Source organism: Coregonus clupeaformis, chromosome 20 (genome assembly GCF_020615455.1).
Source record: "Coregonus clupeaformis isolate EN_2021a chromosome 20, ASM2061545v1, whole genome shotgun sequence".
Classification (NCBI taxonomy): Eukaryota; Metazoa; Chordata; class Actinopteri; order Salmoniformes; family Salmonidae; genus Coregonus; species Coregonus clupeaformis.
In genome coordinates, this window is record NC_059211.1 from 64,742,786 (window position 1) to 64,767,414 (window position 24,629).

Below are 24,629 nucleotides of genomic sequence, written 5' to 3' on the forward strand. Positions count from 1 at the left end.
CAACCAAATCATGAGAAAACAAAAAGAGAATTACTTGACACATTGGAAAGAATTAACAAAAAAACAGAGCAAACTAGAATGCTATTTGGCCCTAAACAGAGAGTACACAGTGGCAGAATACCTGACCACTGTGACTGACCCAAACTTAAGGAAAGCTTTGACTATGTATAGACTCAGTGAGCATAGCCTTGCTATTGAGAAAGGCTGCCGTAGGCAGACCTGGCTCTCAAGAGAAGACAGGCTATGTGCACACTGCCCACAAAATGAGGTGGAAACTGAGCTGCACTTCCTAACCTCCTGCCAAATGTATGACCATATTAGAGACACATATTTCCCTCAGATTACACAGATCCACAAAGAATTCGAAAACAAACCCAATTTTGATAAACTCCCTTATCTACTGGGTGAAATACCAAAGTGTGCCATCACAGCAGCAATATTTGTGACCTATTGCCACAAGAAAAGGGCAACCAGTGAAGAACAAACACCATTGTAAATACAACCCATATTTATGTTTATTTATTTTCCCATTTGTACTTTAACTATTTGCACATTGTTACAACACTGTATATATACATAATATGACATTTGAAATGTCTTTATTCTTTTGGAACTTCTGAGTGTAATGTTTACTGTTAATATGTATTGTTTATTTCACTTTTGTTTACTATCTACTTCACTTGCTTTGGCAATGTTAACATACGTTTCCCATGCCAATAAAGCCCTTAAATTGAATTGAATTGAAATTGACAGAGAGAGAGAGAGAGAGAGAGAGAGATTACTGAGATTGATTCTATTATTGCTAACACCTGTACTCTCCTGACATCTCCTGGTGGAATAGAGGCATGGCACCCTGAAAGAAAACATGCATACTGCTAATATCTTGCATTTCTGCATTGGAGCACCACATCCAATAACTAGATATTTGAATAGTATGGTAATGTTAAACAATACACAACCCAAACACTCAAATTGTTGGACCTACACTTCTTCCGAAGGAAACTTTATTTGTGTGAACTTCATTCTAAACATGGAAGTGTTTTGTGCTAATGCTAGTCTCTTGGCTGAGAGAAAAGACTATGCTAAGACTATGCAATATTGACATGTGCAATATCCATATCGCAAGAGATTGTCGATTTTTTTTTAAAATGCCATGAATTGAAATGTAATAAGGGTCCCCTAGGAAACTCTGACCACCACTTTGGTTCCTACCCTGTCACAACAACTTCTACTTTACCTTTCTTTTTCGTTAGTTGTCATGCCAAACACCACCAACCATAGAATCAGAATATTCATTTTATTTCTATGATTCCAACAGTTCGCCCAAGTGTTTTGATCTAAATCGCAAGTAAAATCTCAATCGTAATATTTGGTTTAAAAAAGTTTGCTGAAAGGTCCTGTTACCTGAAAGAGTATATACCCATATGCTGATCACTGCACATCACATGACCAGAAGGCCAAATGTAGTGCACTATACACTGACTGTACAAAACATTATGAACACCTGCTCTTTCCACAACAGACTGACCAGGTGAAAGCTATGATCCCTTATTGATGTCACCTGTTACATTTTTAGGCCTTGAGACAATTGAGACATGGATTGTGTATGTGTGCCATTCAGAGGGTGAATTGGCAAGACAAAATATTTAAGTGCCTTTGAACAGGGTATGGTAGTGGGTGCCAGGTGTACCGGTTTGTGTCACAAACTGCAATGCTGCTGGGTTTTTCACGCTCAACGGGGGGGGAATAACTCAATATTAGGAAGGTGTTCTTAATGTTTTCTACACTCAGTGTATAGGGAATAGGGTGCCATTTGAGACGACATCAGCAAGCCCAAATAATAGCACAGAATGATCGTTTTCAGTTGAACGATGGAATGAGATCGTGTTCGTCTTTACGATCTAAAATTTTACTTGTAAAAATGTAGCCGTTTTTTTCTTCTTCAAGGAACAGTCAGTCCTGTATTACTAATAGTTTGATTCACAAAGCACCTCGGAGTAGGAGTGATGATCTAGAATCAGTTTAGCCTTTTAGATCATAATGAATACGATTATATGGACAGATCCTAGATCATCACTCCTACTCTGAGATCTTTATGGATACAGGCTCTGGGATGGCCAACCCTCCTCCAGGGTTTCTGGGTGTGTACCAGCAGGCCTTTATTCTACTGGTCAGCTGCTCGTCAGGACCTTGATCAGTACAGGGTGTGTACCAGCAGGCCTTTATTCTACTGGTCAGCTGCTCGTCAGGACCTTGATCAGTACAGGGTGTGTACCAGCAGGCCTTTATTCTACTGGTCAGCTGCTCGTCAGGACCTTGATCAGTACAGGGTGTGTACCAGCAGGCCTTTATTCTACTGGTCAGCTGCTCGTCAGGACCTTGATCAGTACAGGGTGTGTACCAGCAGGCCTTTATTCTCCTGGTCAGCTGCTCGTCAGGACCTTGATCAGTACAGGGTGTGTACCAGCAGGCCTTTATTCTACTGGTCAGCTGCTCGTCAGGACCTTGATCAGTACAGGGTGTGTACCAGCAGGCCTTTATTCTCCTGGTCAGCTGCTCGTCAGGACCTTGATCAGTACAGGGTGTGTACCAGCAGGCCTTTATTCTCCTGGTCAGCTGCTCGTCAGGACCTTGATCAGTACAGGGTGTGTACCAGCAGGCCTTTATTCTACTGGTCAGCTGCTCGTCAGGACCTTGATCAGTACAGGGTGTGTACCAGCAGGCCTTTATTCTACTGGTCAGCTGCTCGTCAGGACCTTGATCAGTACAGGGTGTGTACCAGCAGGCCTTTATTCTACTGGTCAGCTGCTCGTCAGGACCTTGATCAGTACAGGGTGTGTACCAGCAGGCCTTTATTCTACTGGTCAGCTGCTCGTCAGGACCTTGATCAGTACAGGGTGTGTACCAGCAGGCCTTTATTCTACTGGTCAGCTGCTCGTCAGGTCCTTGATCAGTACAGGGTGTGTACCAGCAGGCCTTTATTCTACTGGTCAGCTGCTCGTCAGGACCTTGATCAGTACAGGGTGTGTACCAGCAGGCCTTTATTCTACTGTAGAATAGAATAGATACTTTATTGCCAATGGCTGGAAATTGTTAATTTTGCTGTCAAAGTAAAACCAACTCACATTTGTGTTATTTGTTATTTTATTAGGATCCCCATTAGCAGGGCTGGATTACCGAACGGGCACGCAGGGTTGGGGGCCCCCTGGAGGTCGGGGCCCACCCAGATAGCATATTATGAACACGTCGGTTGGGGGCCCCCTGTGGGTCGGGCCCCCCCAGGTAGCATATTATGAACACGTCGGTTGGGGGCCCCCTGGAGGTCGGGGCCCACCCAGATAGCATATTATGAACACGTCGGTTGGGGGCCCCCTGGAGGTCGGGGCCCCCCCAGGTAGCATATTATGAACACGTCGGTTGGGGGCCCCCTGTGGGTCGGGCCCCCCCAGGTAGCATATGAACACGTCGGTTGGGGGCCCCCTGTAGGTCGGGGCCCCCCCAGGTAGCATATGAACACGTCGGTTGGGGGCCCCCTGTAGGTCGGGGCCCCCCCAGGTAGCATATGAACACGTCGGTTGGGGGCCCCCTGTAGGTCGGGGCCCCCCCAGATAGCATATGAACACGTCATAAGCCATGGCAAAATGTGTAGAATAGCTATTGCAGCAGTTGCTCTTCCTGGAGTCCACACAGAACATAAAACATGACATAATACAGAACATTAATAGACAAGAACAGCTCAAGGGCAGATATACAGTTGAAGTCGGAAGTTTACATACACTTAGGTTGGAGTCATTAAAACTAGTTCTTCAACCACTCCACAAATTTCTTGTTAACAAAATATAGTTTTGGCAAGTCGGTTAGGACATCTACTTTGTGCATGACACAAGTAATTTTTCCAACAATTGTTTACAGACAGATTATTTCACTTATAATTCACTGTATCACAATTCCAGTGGGTCAGAAGTTTACCTACACTAAGTTGACTGTGCCTTTAAACAGCTTGGAAAATTCCAGAAAATGATGTCATGGCTTTAGAAGCTTCTGATAGGCTAATAGACATAATTTGAGTCAATTGGAGGTGTACCTGTGGATGTATTTCAAGGCCTACCTTCAAACTCGGTGCCTCTTTGCTTGACATCATGGGAAAATCAAAAGAAATCAGCCAAGACCTCAGAAAAAAATTGTAGACCTGGTTCGTCCTTGGGAGCAATTTCCAAACGCCTGAAGGTACCACGTTCATCTGTACAAACTAATAGTACGCAAGTATAAACACCATGGGACCACGCAGCCGTCATACCGCTCAGGAAGGAGACGCGTTCTGTCTCCTAGAAATGAACGTACTTTGGTGCGAAAAGTGCAAATCAATCCCAGAACAACAGCAAAGGACCTTGTGAAGATGCTGGAGGAAACAGGTACAAAAGTATCTATATCCACAGTAAAACGAGTCCTATATCGACATAACCTGAAAGGCCGCTCAGCAAGGAAGAAGCCACTGCTCCAAAACCGCCATAAAAAAGCCAGACTATGGTTTGCAACTGCACATGGGGACAAAGATCGTACTTTTTGGAGAAATGTCCTCTGGTCTGATGAAACAAAAATAGAACTGTTTGGCCATAATGACCATCGTTATGTTTGGAGGAAAAAGGGGGTACTTGCAAGCCGAAGAACACCATCCCAACCGTGAAGCACGGGGGTGGCAGCATCATGCTGTGGGGGTTCTTGGCTGCAGGAGGGACTGGTGCACTTCACAAAATAGATGGCATCATGAGGAAGGAAAATGATGTGGATATATTGAAGCAACATCTCAAGACATCAGTCAGGAAGTTAAAGCTTGGTCGCAAATGGGTCTTCCAAATGGACAATGACCCCAAGCATACTTCCAAAGTTGTGGCAAAATGGCTTAAGGACAACAAAGTCAAGGTATTGGAGTGGCCATCACAAAGCCCTGACCTCAATCCTATAGAACATTTGTAGGCAGAACTGAAAAAGCGTGTGCGAGCAAGGAGGCCTACAAACCTGACTCAGTTACACCAGCTCTGTCAGGAGGAATGGGCCAAAATTCACCCAACTTATTGTGGGAAGCTAATGGAAGGCTACCCGAAACGTTTGACCCAAGTTAAACAATTTAAAGGCAATGCTACCAAATACTAATTGAGTGTATGTAAACTTCTGACCCACTGAGAATGTGATGAAATAAATAAAAGCTGAAATAAATCATTCTCTCTACTATTATTCTGACATTTCACATTCTTAAAATAAATTATGTAAATAAAAAAAGGTCCTGTTTTGATATCTGTGCTCTCTATGCAGGAAACTCTTTCACGAAGGTGTTGCATCCCCTAGTACAGTGGTATTCAAAGTGGGGGTCGAGACCCCTAGGTGAGTCGCGGGGGAATTGCAGTGGGGCCGCCAAACTATATAACAATATATAAATAAATAAAAATTTGGAACAAAAAATTATAGATTTCATATGGGACAATAATACAAATGTTTTTGAAAAATATTATTGTATTGAGTAATTGTGTTTAATTTGTTTATTTTCATTTTGATAAGAGAGATGAAAATGAATTGAAGGTATTTGTTGATGTACAAACAGATTTGAAGGTGTTGTCATTAGATTTGGGGTGAGGTGGGGTTTTTTGTAGAACGAATGTGAGAAGGTTACTTCTGTTTACTTTTTTAAAGGACATTTTACTCCAAAATGCAGGAAAGTTTTCTTTTTTTACAACCAAATCTCTATTTGTGATGTAAATGGAATGTTCTAGAAGGGTCCAGACATCTTTTTTGTGATATCACTTGTTAAAAATTGTTTTTAACTGATAATCATTTCCTCATCCTTGTTCTGCATTATGGGGGCCTTGAAAAACCTGAACAAAGGCTCCAAAAACACCCAAATACGTCCTTTTAGAAACACTGTTAGTATAGCGATGCAGGTCTTTAGCTGTCGTACACATAAAATTGTGTCATTCTGAACTTTATCCGCAAGGTTATAATCCTTTTTTGCGAATCGAGCTGTTTCCTTTACTCAGCTGTGCAGGCCGGGTGAGTCTGTATAGTATACAGGCTAGCTAAGTTTAATATTAGCAATGTTAGCAAGCTTATCAAGCTAGTTAAAATCTTATTGGTTGAAGAATTGTTCTGACTTCAAAAGCACTTGAACACAATCATGTCAGACTTACCACTTCCCAGTCTCCTATTTCCCAGGAGCACGTGAAGCCAGCAACAGTGTACCAGAGACAAATACCATAAAATTACCATAAAAAAATTGAAATATTTCCCAATTTGTGAGATTTATTTGTTGAAGTTTAGAGGTAGGCCTAAATAAGACCATTTAACAATAGTAGGCTATAAACCATTTGTTAATACATTATTTTTGCATTATTGGTTATCGAACAGTATAGGGTCCATTGACAATAAAGCAATAATAATATTGATAATGTATGCAGTTGATTATTTAGAAAAATAGACAAATTAATGAAAATGTATGATATAATATTGATTTAATCACTGATTATAGAGTACATGACAACAGAACAGGCTGTGTCCACTATATCTCCAAACGCTTAAAACAAAACTTTAAAAAACAGGCATACTCCCCTGTAAGATATGAATTTTGACCCCTGAACATATTGTCATCCGGTTTCGGGTGACGTTCGGCTCAGAACCCCCCATCCGAATAGAGCCGAATAGAGCCTGTGTGTGAACGTTCTCTGATCTCTTTCAAAGTTCCCTCTGAGGGCTGGATCCGCCCAGCTGGCTGGAGACGCGCTCTGATTAGCCCGCTGAGGCTCATTTGCATTGACGTCAGTAAAGGCTGTAGGTCAATCCTTGCGGCAGCTTTTATTGGACGTGCTGCTGTCAAGCAGTGCCGAAGAATTGGAAGGACAAACGCTAGAAAGACAGGGAAAAATACTTAAAGAATTCACCATTATGTAGCGAATTTCTGTTTTTTGCGTTTATAAAGAACAATCACACGCCTTCCTTTCTGAAAAATGAAACTTGGGGACGCGCAGCGGTCTGTTTTTTTGTGCGATTGGTCTGATCCAGAGGAGGTACCTCTTCAACAGATAATTTGACAGCCCTCTTCATATTTTTTTCAGAAAGAGGAAAAAATCGTGGGGCCTCTGATACATTGCAGCTCATTTTTACCCAGTTTTCTATCTCTGTCGATTCGTCTTCAAGCTGACAGCGGATGTCTGAATGAAGATTCTAACCAAAGATTTCTGTTTCGCCTAATTGGTATTTTTTGGCAGATAAATGGCATGTTTTGTCGGACTAAATTTCATTTTGTTGCATGGGGGAGTCTTGAGATTGGAGCGACAGTCGAGGGGAGCGCTATGCAGTGTGAATATTGTAGCCTGTTGATGATGGGGTATATGAGGCTGGAACAAACTGTCGTGAGAACCGGGTTGTGACCAATGTCTTGAATTGAAGTGGCTAACCAGATAGTCAAAGAAAAACAGTACTCAAATTAAATTGGATGGTTTTGGGTGTGGAGGACGACTACAGCAGAAGGCTTATTGGACGAACATGGATAAAACTATTGCTTGAATTCAACCAGAAGACTGACGTTTACTTGAAAAGAGTAAAGTTTAAAAAAACATCTGAGAGACAGAGAGAGAGCAAATGATGTACGAATCCGAGGCAGGGAACCCGTGTCATGAAGGATAAATCGGCCCTGGAATAGAATCATAGAACAGCGACATTGTAGAATAACGGGATTCTTATTAGCAAGAATAAAACGGCACGTGTAGAAAATCTCTCTAATTTGTTTCATGTAAAAAAAAAAGTGGAGAGAGGAAATCTGTTTCCTGGTTAGGGGGGTGGGGGGGTGGGGGGAAGGAACATCTATTATTCATGGTTAGTGTTAGGGAAACTGGAGAGAGCGTTTAGCATTACGATTAATAAAGAGCGAGAAAAAAGAGATTGACAAAAAAGACCTCCAGAAGATATCGGTGGAGAGAAGCCGAATGACAGTCGTCCAGGTATTAGGAAAGCACTTGAGCTAGAGGGATTGGCTGGAGTGGGGTCGAAGCATGGGCTGTGCCTCAAGCATTCATATCTCCGATAGGGTGGGCTATCAAAGTGGAAAGGAATCAGACGATTCCCAGCAGACCAATACCACTCCTGCCCCAGGACTTCCGATCAAACCCAACACTATCAAGGTGAGACACACACACACACACACACAAAGGCTGCTCTTCTTGGAGAAGACGCGCGCGTACGCACACGCACGCATAGTCTCTCTCCTTGTGTGTTACGTCTGATATTCACATACCATCTACAGTACCATCCGATCTATTTATGATTCAGGTGATACGTTGAAATGATGATCTATAGGGTGCTGTGGGACATAATATGCTCATCTAACCTCGTGACGTGCGGTATCAACCTCTTTTCTTTCTTTCTTTACTTTCGTGAGAAGTGGATTAGGCGACAGTCAAATGTATGGCCTCAGTGACACACACAGCACAGGTCGTGGCCTCATACAGATAGAGTATTGTAGAGTATTGTTCAGTCTTCCATAATGCTATATAGACCATACGGCCTAGCCAGGCAGGCAGCATGGAGGTCATGCGTCTCCTACCACGTCACAGTTTCCCGGCAATTTTGTCTTATGAATAGATGGCATTTGTTTACAGCTTGTGGTTATTGCATATACAGCCTGAGACGCTGGATTCAAAGCGTGCCAACTCCGTGTGTGGGAGTAGTTGAAATTCAATCTAGCAAGGAGTACAGCATTTTTACAGTTGCATACTGACATAGATTGGCCTACACTATTTAAAAATGTGTAATGTTTTCAACTAAAATAACGGAATGTTATTTTGGACCCTGTAAAAATAGCAGGTGGGACTCCTCTCAAATTTAGAAGGCCTACACGTCTGGTATGATCGTAAGGTGTGTGTGTGTGTGTGTGTGCTTGGCAGTACTGTAGTTGTGTAAATGAAGATACAGTGAACATTGCCGTGTTTTGATTGAATATACCCTGTAGTCATAATTGGACCGTCATCTTCATCCACATTAATGCATGTGGACGTGGCTGTCGGGGCTGTAGTGTAGAACCGTACCGTACTGGACTGTAGCAGTGGATCACTCTGACATTCATGTTATTTAATACACGTCTAGGACAGCAAAGCCACGTCATCTGTCTGTTGGGCCATAAACCAACAAACAGTGACAGTGTCATTTTTAATGTGGCACTGATTTTGAAATCTTTAAGGACTTTTTCTGACCACACACAGTTTGATCTGGGCATAGAATACATCCAACTCACAATGTTGATACGGACATGTCATTTAATGTGATAAAATCACATCACAATGATGTCATATTTTATCTAGGACATAGTACATTAGGTAGGCCTGTCCTGCTACACCAACCACAGCAGGTGTAGAGGCAGTATGGAGGCCTGTCCAACCACAGCAGGTGAAGAGGCAGTATGGAGGCCTGTCCTGCTACAGCAGGTGTAGAGGCAGTATGGAGGCCTGTCCAACCACAGCAGGTGTAGAGGCAGTATGGAGGGCTGTCCTGCTACACCAATCACAGCAGGTGTAGAGGCAGTATGGAGGCCTGTCCTGCTCCACCAATCACAGCAGGTGAAGAGGCAGTATGGAGGCCTGTCCAATCACAGCAGGTGAAGAGGCAGTCCCAGGTAAAACACCAACACCAGGGGAGTTCAGCACTATCACCTTGATGAATTAAGTACATTTACACAGTCAGAATGTGACCTGGTGAAATGGTGCTGCTGGTCATAGACAACATTTAGAGACAGAATACAGACAGAGGAGTTTAAACCGTTAAATGATAGATAACTAGGAGGAGTGAGCATAGAGCTAGAAGAGGATGAACAGTGGATATACAGTACAAATATACAGTGATAGTATATTGTCGGATGATGACAGAATTTCAGGACAGAAACCAGACGGAAATCTGTCCCCAGTATTCAGTAACTCATTCCAGGTGAAAATAAATCCCAATTTCAGTCGTGATCCAAAAGTTAACCAATAAACACACAAACAGCGACCCTAAAACACCGCGGCTGCCTCACCGAGCACCAAGCAGCGACCCAAACACCACGGCTGCCTCACCGAGCACCAAGCAGCGACCCAAACACCACGGCTGCCTCACCGGGCACCAAGCAGCGACCCAAACACCGCGGCTGCCTCACCGGGCACCAAGCAGTGACACAAACACCGCGGCTGCCTCACCGAGCACCAAGCAGCGACCCAAACACCGCGGCTGCCTCACCGGGCACCAAGCAGCGACCCAAACACCGCGGCTGCCTCACCGAGCACCAAGCAGCGACCCAAACACCGCGGCTGCCTCACCGGGCGCCAAGCAGCGACCCAAACACCGCGGCTGCCTCACCGGGCGCCAAGCAGCGACCCAAACACCGCGGCTGCCTCACCGGGCACCAAGCAGCGACCCAAACACCGCAGCTGCCTCACCGGGCGCCAAGCAGCGACCCAAACACCACGGCTGCCTCACCGGGCACCAAGCAGCGACCCAAACACCGCGGCTGCCTCACCGGGCACCAAGCAGTGACACAAACACCGCGGCTGCCTCACCGAGCACCAAGCAGCGACCCAAACACCACGGCTGCCTCACCGGGCACCAAGCAGCGACCCAAACACCGCGGCTGCCTCACCGGGCACCAAGCAGTGACACAAACACCGCGGCTGCCTCACCGAGCACCAAGCAGCGACCCAAACACCGCGGCTGCCTCACCGGGCACCAAGCAGCGACCCAAACACCGCGGCTGCCTCACCGAGCGCCAAGCAGCGACCCAAACACCGCGGCTGCCTCACCGGGCGCCAAGCAGCGACCCAAACACCGCGGCTGCCTCACCGGGCGCCAAGCAGCGACCCAAACACCGCGGCTGCCTCACCGGGCACCAAGCAGCGACCCAAACACCGCAGCTGCCTCACCGGGCGCCAAGCAGCGACCCAAACACCGCGGCTGCCTCACCGGGCGCCAAGCAGCGACCCAACCACCGCGGCTGCCTCACCGGGCGCCAAGCAGCGACACAAACACCGCGGCTGCCTCACCGGGCACCAAGCAGCGACACAAACACCGCAGCTGCCTCACCGGGCGCCAACAGCCAAATCTCAGGGCAAGGAATAGACCTACCTAGTTCCTGGTCACAATGTTAATACAGGCTGCTATCTAGTACTAGGCCACACGTATGGAGGCCTGACCTAGTACTGGGGACACAACCACAGCAGCAGACCTACAGACAGTTTTAACACCGGATAATAATGGTATTGATTCATATTGCTGCGCACATGAACATGGACACAGCAGTGGAGGCTGCTGAGGGGAGGACGGCTCATAATAATTGCTGTATCGGTGCGAATGGAATGGCATCCAATACATGGAAACCATTTGTTTGATGTATTTGATACCATTCCACTTAGTCCACTCCAGTCATTACCACAAGCCCGTCCTCCCCAATGAAGGTGCCACCAACCTCCTGTGGGACACAGTGTGTTACTTTAAAAGGCTTCTTTGTGTGGATCATTCAGATGACCTGAAGTGTAACGTCCCAGGCACGTGTCTCCCTGCCTGCCTCTCTAGCCAGGCCTGGGTCGTGTTCATTAGTGTGCACCGTAGCAAAACACGTTGCAACCAAACGAAAAATGAAAACAAGTGTTTCATTGGACAACTTCAGGTAGTTCCGTCCTTCCTTGATTCAGTCTGTTGTCTTTTGCTTGGTGCCTAATGAAGAAGACCCTGGTCTTCCGACCAGACAGCAGAACCACCCCCCCCATCAGGCCAGACAGCAGAACCCCCCATCAGGCCTGACAGCAGAACCACCCCCATCAGGCCAGACAGCAGAACCTGCTGTCTGTTCCAGATGGATATTGACTGTTGATTGATCTGTTCTGTAACTGCTGTACTGGCCCTACCGTCTGCTGCTTTATCAGACCCGCTCCTTCATAACGCACGCACACTTGTATTAGTTTATTTATCAGGGACCCTGCAAAGAGAACGTAGGCCTGAGTAGTATCACACCAAAGTTAGCTACATGCCTAATTTCCATTTGCAGTCTTCCATCTGTAATGTATAGAGGAGGTCCAGCACAGTCCATATGATATCCAGGCCTATCCCTGCTCCAGCTACAGTGAGGGAAGAAAGACATTTGATCCCCTGCTGATTTTGTACGTTTGCCCACTGACAAAGAAATGATCAGTCTATCATTTTAATGGTAGGTTTATTTGAACAGTGAGAGACAGAATAACAACAACAGAAATCCAGAAAAACGCATGTCAAAAATGTTATAAATTGATTTGCATTTTAATGAGGGAAATAAGTATTTGACCCCCTCTCTAGATTTCTGGCTCCCAGGTGTATTTTATACAGGTAACGAGCTGAGATTAGGAGCATACTCTTAAAGGGAGTGCTCCTAATATCAGCTTGTTACCTGTATAAAATGCACCTGTCCACAGATGCAATCAATCAATCAGATTCCAAATTCTCCACCATGGCCAAGACCAAAGAGCTCTCCAAGGATGTCAGGGACAAGATTGTAGACCTACACAAGGCTGGAATGGGCTACAAGACCATCGCCAAGCAGCTTGGTGAGAAGGTGACAACAGTTGGTGCGATTTATTTGCAAATGGAAGAAACAAAAAATAACTGTCAATCACACTCGGCCTGGGGCTCCATGCAAGATCTCACCTCGTGGAGTTGCAATGATCATGAGAATGGTGAGGAATCAGCCCAGAACTACACGGGAGGATCTTGCCAATGATCTCAAGGCAGCTGGGACCATAGTCACCAAGAAAACAATTGGTAACACACTACGCCATGAAGGACTGAAATCCTGCAGCGCCCGCAAAGTCCCCCTGCTCAAGAAAGCACATATACAGGCCCGTCTGAAGTTTGCCAATGAACATCTGAATGATTCAGAGGAGAACTGGGTGAAAGTGTTGTGGTCAGATGAGACCAAAATCGAGCTCTTTGGCATCAACTCAACTCACCGTGTTTGGAGGAGGAGGAATGCTGCCTATGACCCCAAGAACACCATCCCTACCGTCAAACATGGAGGTGGAAATATTATGCTTTGGGGGTGTTTCTCTGCTAAGGGGACAGGACAACTTCACCACATCAAAGGGACGATGGACGGGGCCATGTACCGTCAAATCTTGGGTGAGAACCTCCTTCCCTCAGCCAGGGCATTGAAAATGGGTTGCGGATGGGTATTCCAGCATGACAATGACCCAAAACACACTGCCAAGGCAACAAAGGAGTGGCTCAAGAAGAAGCACATTAAGGTCCTGGAGTGGCCTAGCCAGTCTCCAGACCTTAATCCCATAGAAAATCTGTGGAGGGAGCTGAAGGTTCGAGTTGCCAAACGACAGCCTCGAAACCTTAATTACTTGGAGAAGATCTGCAAAGAGGAGTGGAACAAAATCCCTCCTGAGATGTGTGCAAACCTGGTGGCCAACTACAAGAAACGTCTGACCTCTGTGATTGCCAACAAGGGTTTTGCCACCAAGTACTAAGTCATGTTTTGCAGAGGGGTCAAATACTTATTTCCCTCATTAAAATGCAAATCAATTCATAACATTTTTGACATGCATTTTCTGGATTTCTTTGTTGTTATTCTGTCTTTCACTGTTCAAATAAACCTACCATTATAATTATAGACTGATCATGTCTTTGTCAGTGGGCAAACGTACAAAATCAGCAGGGGATCAAATACTTTTTTCCCTCACTGTATAACGTATCCTAGTTAGCCCCACAGTTAATATTATATGGACTATGTATGTGTATTTGGGGGACTTGGTGAAGATATATCATATCCGTAAGACGGTCCATATGATATCCAGGCATATCCTTGCAATTACGTAGCCTAGTTAGTACATTATAAAGGGATAGTGTGACATTTTGGTGTTTTAAACCCTTTTTCTACTTACCCAGAGTCAAATGAACTCATAGATACTCATGGAAGTTGAAGGTAGTTTCTGGAGCCATTGCTAACTAGTGTTAGCGCAATGACTGGAAGTCTACAGGAACAGCTAGCATGCTAGCTTTTTTTTTTTAATTACCAAAATGTCGTACTATCCCTTTAACTGTGGGGTTTCCCCTGAACACGTCTGACTGCTACTAGGAACTAATGTTTTTTAAAGAAGCTGGGTGGACAGTGCTCACAGGCGACAAACACCATGCACTAAGCGTGATCATGTAGTTAACAATGAATGTATTGATACGTACAGTATCAAGTGCCTTAGCCCAAGGTAGGACTCGTCCCCAACATGACAGGCTTGTACGTTTTCTGTAGGCACAGAACACAGTCATGAGTCAGGGGCCCAGAGTGTTTCCTGCAGGTCTCACATGGTCAGGAGGGAGAAACTCGGGGCCCTGTAGACATTGTGACTTGGTGAGCAGCTGACAGAGAAGCCTGTTAGGCTATGTGGGGCCTAGGAGAGCAAACTCCACCTCAAGTCATGGGGTGCGTCCTAAATGGTACCCTATTCCCTATATAGTGCACTACTTTTGACCAGAGCCCTATGGAGCCTTGTCAAAAGTAGTGCACTAAATAGGGAATATGGTGCCAGTTTGGGACGCGGCCATGGTTTGAACCGCTGAAGTAAATGATGAGCAGTATATGCCTGAATCCTGTTGTGGTACACAGTATGTGCCAGGCCACTCTTTTTTTTTTTTTTCCCTTTTAAAGGCCCACTCCAGAATAAAAAAAATAAAAAAAAGCAGCCCCGCCACTTGGCTAGCTATAAAGCTGGGTGAAGATCAGCGATATAGGTCTATATCCTGTCCTATTGTACAGTGTGGGTCTCTCTCTCTTTCCTTGAAGCCTACAATAGACCAGCTCTATCAGGCTTCAAAACTGCGACCAAAACACTTGCATTTGCGACCCCTTGACTTAGCAGTCCAACACCAATTTTTTATTGGTCGCTAGAGTGCCAGTGAAATTTTTTTAGCTGGTCACGTTAGTTTCTGGTTCACAATTTGCTTTTTATTTTATTATCAAGATTTATTCCAACAGCAATGGGTAAGCAAACCAGGTATTCAAAAAGTTTGGTCCGAAGTCTTGGTTGAATCTTTGCGATGCGCAATTCAGTCATCGTGCACTGTTGTGTGAAAATTGCTAAAAGCTTTCCCAAAAAACCTTCCCAATTAAATGTTGACTGCAAAGTAAGGCCTACCTGGCAGAATGATATTATGATGATTTGTATCAATTGCGGGGCATTTGTTTAGCAAACTCTGCCGTCACACGTTGCCTACATGGTACAGAACAAAAACACAGCTAGGCAAACATAACAGTCTCTAGCTTGGTAAGCAATTGAATTAAAACCTGTTAAACTCTGAGTGGTGGTTTTGGGCCCTGTCTGTCTTTATTATTTTGTTTAACTCCATAACTTGAAAGCCCTGATTGCTAAGGTCAATGTTAAGTTGTCAGGCTTGAAAATCCGTTCAGCCATTTTGGCACAGTGCCTCACTACCCAAACCAGACACAACTGGTTTCAACTGGCCAAGAGACCTCATGGGATCTCCTACTGCCATCTAGTGGACAAACTGGGAATCAGACAGAGGATATATTTACGTCAATGGAATAGGTAGAGACTTCAGCTCTCTCCTCGTAGGTATATCATTCCTGGAAGACGAAAAATGAAGGCACGGCACGTTGCACAAGCCCTGCACCTTTTAAAATGGCTGTGTTCCTATGGGAATTTGCGCATGTTTAGAGTTCCACCATCAGGTAAAGATCAGTCTTTATTTATTAATTTAGTTTGGAACCGTAATTGGTGACATATTTTGTCTCAAACCAAGACTTTCAAATGTCTTAATCCCCAACATAGAGCAAGCCTACAATAGACCTGTAGTCCATAGAGCAAGCCTCCAACAGACCTGTAGTCCATAGAGCAAGCCTCCAGTAGACCTGTAGTCCATAGAGCAAGCCTACAATAGACCTGTAGTCCATAGAGCAAGCCTCCAATAGACCTGTAGTCCATAGAGCAAGCCTCCAGTAGACCTGTAGTCCATAGAGCAAGCCTCCAGTAGACCTGTAGTCCATAGAGCAAGCCTCCAGTAGACCTGTAGTCCATAGAGCAAGCCTCCAGTAGACCTGTAGTCCATAGAGCAAGCCTCCAGTAGACCTGTAGTCCATAGAGCAAGCCTCCAACAGACCTGTAGTCCATAGAGCAAGCCTCCAGTAGACCTGTAGTCCATAGAGCAAGCCTCCAACAGACCTGTAGTCCATAGAGCAAGCCTCCAACAGACCTGTAGTCCATAGAGCAAGCCTCCAACAGACCTGTAGTCCATAGAGCAAGCCTCCAACAGACCTGTAGTCCATCGATCATAGTCAGCTGTAACTGTCAACAGTAACACAAGGCTTAAAACGATGTGTGAGTGAACCCTGAATACACAAACTGAATGGTGAAGTCTCTTCCAGACATGGTAGACTCCTCCTCTCTCTCAACTAGCCTACCTATTGCTCCTGCAGTGAGGAGGATTCACCACCTTCATCAAATGCTTTCATCATTTATCTGCAGATAATCGGCAAAAAGCCTACCAGTATGCAAATTAGGGAGCCAAATGAAAGCACCAGCTCCTCACCACGGTAGACTCCTCCTCCTCACCACGGTAGACTCCTCCTCCTCACCACGGTAGACTCCTCCTCCTCACCACGGTAGACTCCTCCTCCTCACCACGGTAGACTCCTCCTCCTCACCACGGTAGACTCCTCCTCCTCACCACGGTAGACTCCTCCTCCTCACCACTGGAGACTCCTCCTCCTCACCACGGTAGACTCCTCCTCCTCACCACGGTAGACTCCTCCTCCTCACCACGGTAGACTCCTCCTCCTCACCACGGTAGACTCCTCCTCCTCACCACTATAGATGAATATAGAGAGAAAGCAAGCCAACCTATAGGCCCTGCATGACCCCAATTAATTTATGAACGACACCATGTCCGGGCCAGTAGAAATTCTGTTCGGGACAGTAGATTTTTGTCCAACTGGCTCGACGGGCCAGTGAGGGACCCTGGCGTGTTTCATATGCAGCCACGGATAGCCCGTAGGCTATTTACTGTGCTTTGATTTAATGAACAGCAAGCTGGACTAGTTTATAAAAGGTGTGGAACTGACTGCATAAAGTCCGTCTCATAAATCAGACGACGTAGTTGTATGTCCATCGTATTGCATCAGGACCATTTCCATTTAAGGTCTCCTTTGTATGTTCGATCCAGACAGTGAAGTTGAAGTGAGTGACTCGTCAGTAGCCTGCCGCACCACATCGGTAAGGGAGCTGTTCATTTGGCTCCCTCATTTGCATACTGGTAGGCTTTTTTGGCGGTTATCTGCAGATAAAATTATGAAAGCATTTAATGAAGATGGTGAATCCTCCTCACTGCAGGATAGCAATAGGTAGACTAGTTGAGAGAGAGCCTCACTCTGGTCAAAAATATGATAAAAGAAAACGGATGGAATTGTTTTAAAGGTAATGATACTGATATGGTATTTTCAAAGATATTCATATAGGTCTACTGATTTAATCAGTGTCCACAATGGAGTAGTCAACTGCTGCTTTCTGTGTAGCGAAGCCCATGTTTAACACCTGCTTCATTCTTCAATCATACCTGTGTTACAGATAGCTGAGAAAAGGCCTCTTAAAATGAAGCTTGAAGCCAGTGGAAGTCAGCAGACTCTTACAGGATTCTTTTAAAGGGCCACGCTGACAAAAACTTTTTTTTCCTGTGTTTTATATCATATTGTATAACAGCTGATGAAACTAACACTTTAAACACCCCAAAAAATTGATCAGTTTTATTTCCTGATACTGTATTTTCAACCAGCAATTATTTTTTAAAAAATCATACCACCACCCCAGCCCCGGGGGAGCCTCGCTGACTACTTTTTCTATTTGTCTGGCTATCTGCTTGTGGAAAACACTGACTAGTGATGGTCTGTTTCAGAGACGTTAGCAGAGCTGTAAAGATGTCACAGAGTTGGTTTGAAGTCTCTCCTCTGGAACTACGTTATTACCCAATGACCATACCAAGAACACCCAAGAACACTGACCCGGTCTCACCAATTACACAAGCTGTGTGTGTGTGTGTGTGATTTTAAAGAAACGCACATGCACTGCTAGCTCCAACAGGCTACAAATCTGTTTGAACGTCTTCTCAGTAGGGCTGGGAATGGCCAGGGACCTCACCATACCATATTATCACCATACTTAGGTGACGATACCGTATGTATTGCGATTCTCACGATTTCTATATGTATTGCGATTCAATACTGTGATTTTTTTTTTTTTTATTGCAATTCGACGTTCCAAAAAATATTGCTCACCATATGTCTGCTGCAGAGAGACGAGAGAGAGCCATGAGAAAACAACATGTTTTTATCAGTCATAGAAATAAAAGTGCTGAGAAAAAAAAATTGGCTCCTATTTAAAAAGAAGATGGAGAACAAGCTATGAAGGGAAAATACTGTAGTTTCGGTGCAGGTGCAGCCAACTAGCGCAAATCATATTGTGATATCAAAACGATGATATCCCGATTTTATGTAACTGTATAAAAACCTTATTTTTTTTTGCACTACTTCTCAGTCAGTGGCTAACTTGTGCATCTTTCTGTCAACCCCAACATTACCTTCAGTGTTGGTTGTGGTTCTGATGGCTGTCCTACATCAGATGGAGGTCTCAGAACCGTGCCAGCCCTGTCCGGACTCACCTGCTCTCCTGTCCTTTCACGTCATAGAACTGTTCTTCCCATTTACGCTCAGAAGAACTGTCACGAGGGAGGGAGGGAGCTACATTCGTGGTGACGGTCACATAAAATAGTAATACCAGTTAGAGTAACGGTACTACCCTTCAGATGCATAACAAATCAGCAACCCAGTACAATACAGCAATGAGTACATTGGAGGCTGTCTATGCTGCCGCTGTTGGGAAACTGTACTGTTGGACACTTCTCACCAAACCCAGCTATACTGTGCTGGCCTGGTTAGCCATCCACTTCTCACCAAACCCAGCTATACTGTGCTGGCCTGGTTAGCCATCCACTGGAATCACTGGACGGGAAGATGTGAAAAGATAACATCCAAGCCAGTTCAGTACGGTTCAGGTTGGCCTTAGTGTGTGTGTGTCTATTGTAGGTTGTGTGTGTGTCTGTATTGTAGGTTGTGTGAGTGTGTGTGTGTGTGTATTGTAGGTTGTGTGAGTGTGTGTGTGTGTCTATTGTAGGTTGTGTGAGTGTGTGTGTGTCTATTGTAGGTTGTGTGTGTGTGTGACTGTGTGTGTCTATTGTAGGTTGTGTGTGTGTGTGTGACTGTGTGTCTGTATTGTAGGTTGTGTGTGTGTGTGTGTGTCTAGTGTAGGTTGTGTGTGTGTGTGTGTGTGTGTGTGTGTGTGTGTCTAGTGTAGGTTGTGTGAGTGTGTGTGTGACTGTGTGTGTCTGTATTGTAGGTTGTGTGTGTATTGTAGGTTGTGTGTGTGTGTGTACATGTGTCAAGGGCAGTCTGCCATCTGGGCTGGTCTGGCTGTGATAAGGCTCAAGTACAAGGTTACAAGGTCTAGTGATAGTTGTCTTTAGTTGTCTTAGTCCGGGAACAGGGTGGTGGTGCATTCCTGCCTCTACACATCAGGCATGAAGGGGACAGACAGATAGCAGGGTTCCAGACAGACAGACATGTAGACAGATAGCAGGGTTCCAGACAGACAGACATATAGACAGATAGCAGGGTTCCAGACAGACAGACATATAGACAGATAGCAGGGTTCCAGACAGACAGACATATAGACAGATAGCAGGGTTCCAGACAGACAGACAGACAGACAGACAGACCGATAGCAGGGTTCCAGACAGACAGACAGCAGGGTTCCAGACAGACAGACAGCAGGGTTCCAGACAGACAGAGAGCAGGGTTCCAGACAGACAGACAGCAGGGTTCCAGACAGACAGACAGCAGGGTTCCAGACAGACAGACAGCAGGGTTCCAGACAGACAGACAGCAGGGTTCCAGACAGACAGACAGCAGGGTTCCAGACAGACAGACAGCAGGGTTCCAGACAGACAGACAGACAGCAGGGTTCCAGACAGACAGACAGACAGACAGACAGACAGACAGACAGATAGCAGGGTTCCAGACAGACAGACAGCAGGGTTCCAGACAGACAGACAGACAGACAGATAGCAGGGTTCCAGACAGACAGACAGCAGGGTTCCAGACAGACAGACAGACAGACAGACAGACAGACATATAGCAGGGTTCCAGACAGACAGACAGACATATAGCAGGGTTCCAGACAGACAGACAGACAGACAGACAGACAGGCCGCGGGGTTCCAGACAGACACTGTGTTTGCGTCCCGAATGGCACCCTATTCCCTAGTGCACTACTTTAGACCAGAGTTATATGGGGTCTGGTCTAAAGTAGTGCACTATAGGTCCGCTCAAGGTCCTAAACGATATTATAACCGCGATCGATAATAGACAGTACTGTGCAGCCGTTTTCATTGACCTGGCCAAGGCTTTCGACTCTGTCAACCACCGCATTCTTATTGGCAGATTAAATAGCCTTGGTTTCTCAAATGACTGCCTCGCCTGGTTCACCAACTACTTCTCAGATAGAGTTCAATGTGTCAAATCGGAGGGCCTGTTGTCTGGACCTATGGCAGTCTCTATGGGCGTGCCACAGGGTTCAATTCTTGGGCCGACTCTTTTCTCTGTGTATATCAATGACGTCGCTCTTGCTGCTGGTGACTCTCAGATCCACCTCTACGCAGACGACACCATTTTGTATACATCTGGCCCTTCATTGGACACTGTGTTAACAAACCTCCAAACGAGCTTCAATGCCATACAACACTCCTTCAGTAGCCTCCAACTGCTCTTAAACACTAGTAAAACTAAATGCATGCTCTTCAACCGAACGCTGCTTGCACCCGCCCACACGACTAGAATCACTACTCTCGACGTGTCTAACCTAGAGTATGTGGACAACTACAAATATCTAGGTGTCTGGTTAGACTGTAAACTCTCCTTCCAGACTCACATTAAGAATCTCCAATCCAAAGTTAAATCTAGAATCGGTTTCCTATTTCGCAACAAAGCCTCCTTCACTCATGCTGCCAAACATGCCCTCGTAAAACTGACTATCCTACCGATCCTTAACTTCGGCGATGTCATTTACAAAATAGCCTCCAACACTCTACTCAGCAAATTGGATGTAGTCTATCACAGTGCCATCCGTTTTGTCTCCAAAGCCCCATATACTACCCACCACTGTGACCTGTACGCTCTTGTTGGCTGGTCCTCACTACATATTCGTCGCCAAACCCACTGGCTCCAGGTCATCTATAAATCACTGCTAGGCAAATCCCCACCTTATCTTAGCTCATTGGTCACCATAGCAACACCCACCCGTAGTCTGCGCTCCAGCAGGTATATCTCACTGGTCATTCCCAAAGCCAACACCTCCTTTGGCCGCCATTCCTTCCAGTTCTCTGCTGCCAATGACTGGAACGAAATGCAAAAATCTCTGAAGCTGGAGACTCTTATCTCCCTCACTAACTTTAAGCGTCAGTTGTCAGAGCAGCTTACCGATCACTGCACCTGTACACAGCCCATCTGAAATTAGCCCGCCCAACTACCTCATCCCTATATTGTTATTTATTTTGCTCATTTGCACCCCAGTATCTCTATTTGCACATCATCTCTTGCACATCTATCATTCCAGTGTTAATACTAATTGTAATTATTTTGCACTATAGCCTATTTATTGCCTTACCTCCATAACTTGCTACATTTGCACACACTGTATATATATTTATTTCTGTTGTATTTTTGACTTTATGTTTTGTTTTACCCCATATGTAACTCTGTGTTGTTGTTTTTATCGCACTGCTTTGCTTTATCTTGGCCAGGTCGCAGTTGTAAATGAGAACCTGTTCTCAACTGGTTTACCTGGTTAAATAAAGGGGAAATAAAAAGAAAAAAATATATAGGGAATAGGGTGCCATTCGTGACGGATATATTGTTTATCACACGGATAGTTTATCTAGCCTTGGTCTGCATCTCCACTGGCCCGATAGCAGATGCCTTTAGACACAGACCTAGGATCAGGTTATCTTCCTTTCATCCTTATCAACATTATTAGGGTGGATGTTGAGGGTAGAGAGAGGAGAGTTTGAGTGGGACACTGTTTGTAGTTTTTTTTAGGCCCTGCCTAGCGCGCGTGCGTGCGTGCGTGCGTGCGTGTGTGTGTGTGTGTAAATTGAAAGCCATTGTAATTGATTCCACAGAGCCTTAGCATGGTGAGGAACTAATACACTGTGCTGAGAGGAGGGGGCTTTCACTTCCTCCTCATGTCAGCATCATACCGCCTTTCCTCTGAAGCTAAGCAGGGTTGGTCCTGGTTGGTCCCTGGATGGGAGACCAGATTCTGCTGGAAATGGTGTTGGAGGGCCAGTAGGAGGCACTTTTCCCTCTGGTAAAAAAAAGAAAAAAAGAAAAGAATATCCAAATGCCCCATGGTAGTGATTGGAGACATTGGCCTGTGTAGGGTGCTGTCTTTCGGATGGGACGTTAAACGGGTGTCCGGACTCTCTGTGGTCACTAAAGATCCCATTGCACTTATCGTAAGAGTAGGGGTGTTAACCCTGGTGTCCTGGCTAAATTCCCAATCTGGCCCTCATACCATCATGTCCACCTAATCATCCCCAGCTTCCAATTGGCTCATTCATCCCCCTTCCTCTCCCCTGTAACTATTCCCCAGGTCGTTGCTGTGAATGAGAATGTGTTCTCAGTCAACTTACCTGGTAAAATAAGGGATAAATAAAAATGGTCTCTCTCTCTAACTGACTTTCTCAATCAGTCTCACACACACACACACACACACACACACACACACACACACACACACACACACACACACACACACACACACACACACACTCTAGTTGTTTGTGGTCCTCTTTGTAATGTTCCAGTCATAATGAGAGGGTTGTAATCCCAGGCAGTTATCTTCCATTGAACAGGGTTGATCGTTCTATTAAACACCGTACTTCTGTCAGTGTGTGAGTGACAGTCCAGCCCACCATCACCACAACAGTAACAGTACTGTACAAGATGTGATCCGCATCCCAAATGGCAGGGGTTGGTCAAAACTAGGTCACTATATAGGGAATGGTGGGCCAGTTTAGGACACATATGGTTGTGTACAGTGACTTGACTTGGGATTGAAAGAAGTGGAGGATCTGTCTTTTTCCCAAGTCAGTCCATTAGACTATGTTCACCAAAATACCCAAATGACATTATGCCATAGAGACCTGTGATTATTCACTGTTAAGGGTCCATCCAGATTTTCCATGACTTCTTCATGACTTTTAACCAACTTTCATGACTATTATTAGACCCTACATTATTGGCACTGGAAGGCTGCTGTGTCTGATCCCGTGTAGGCCTACCATCTCCTGCCGTTGTGCCCTTGATCAAGGCACTTAACCCTCCACAAAGTTGATCTGCACTGTTGTCAACATGTGGTCAACCCTCCATCTGGAGAGCTGCTGGGTGTGCAGGCTTTAGATCCAGCCCTGAAACACCCAAGTCTGCTTGTCAAGGTCCTGTTGAGCAGCTGATGTTTAGACTACAGTGTGGTTAGACCAGGGCTGATGTTTAGACTACAGTGTGGTTAGACCAGGGCTGATGTTTAGGCTACAATGTGGTTAGATCAGGGATGATGTTTAGGCTACAATGTGGTTAGATCAGGGCTGATGTTTAGGCTACAATGTGGTTAGATCAGGGCTGATGTTTAGGCTACAATGTGGTTAGATCAGGGCTGATGTTTAGGCTACAATGTGGTTAGATCAGGGCTGATGTTTAGGCTACAATGTGGTTAGATCAGGGCTGATGTTTAGGCTACAATGTGGTTAGATCAGGGCTGATGTTTAGGCTACAATGTGGTTAGATCAGGGATGATGTTTAGGCTACAATGTGGTTAGATCAGGGATGATGTTTAGGCTACAATGTGGTTAGATCAGGGATGATGTTTAGGCTACAATGTGGTTAGATCAGGGCTGATGTTTAGGCTACAATGTGGTTAGATCAGGGCTGATGTTTAGGCTACAATGTGGTTAGATCAGGGCTGATGTTTAGGCTACAATGTGGTTAGATCAGGGCTGATGTTTAGGCTACAATGTGGTTAGATCAGGGCTGATGTTTAGGCTACAATGTGGTTAGACCAGGGCTGATGTTTAGGCTACAGTGTGGTTAGATCAGGGATGATGTTTAGGCTACAATGTGGTTAGACCAGGGCTGATGTTTAGGCTACAGTGTGGTTAGATCAGGGATGATGTTTAGGCTACAATGTGGTTAGATCAGGGATGATGTTTAGACTACAATGTGGTTAGATCAGGGCTGATGTTTAGGCTACAGTGTGGTTATACCAGGGCTGATGTTTAGGCTACAATGTGGTTAGATCAGGGCTGATGTTTAGACTACAGTGTGGTTAGATCAGGGCTGATGTTTAGGCTACAATGTGGTTAGATCAGGGATGATGTTTAGGCTACAATGTGGTTAGATCAGGGATGATGTTTAGGCTACAATGTGGTTAGATCAGGGATGATGTTTAGGCTACAATGTGGTTAGATCAGGGATGA

General features: G+C 45.3%; 1 protein-coding gene across 1 annotated transcript in view; it reads left to right on the forward strand.

The window, feature by feature from the left end:
• Window positions 1–7,841: 7,841 nt before the first annotated feature.
• The window catches only part of pde8a (phosphodiesterase 8A), a 141,898-nt gene continuing 125,110 nt past the window's right edge, over window positions 7,842–24,629 (forward strand). The window contains exon 1 of the mRNA XM_041857617.2: window positions 7,842–8,165. Within this exon, the coding sequence (XP_041713551.2) occupies window positions 8,037–8,165 (129 nt within the window). The 5' untranslated portion in view covers window positions 7,842–8,036. The remainder of the gene's footprint in view (window positions 8,166–24,629) is intronic.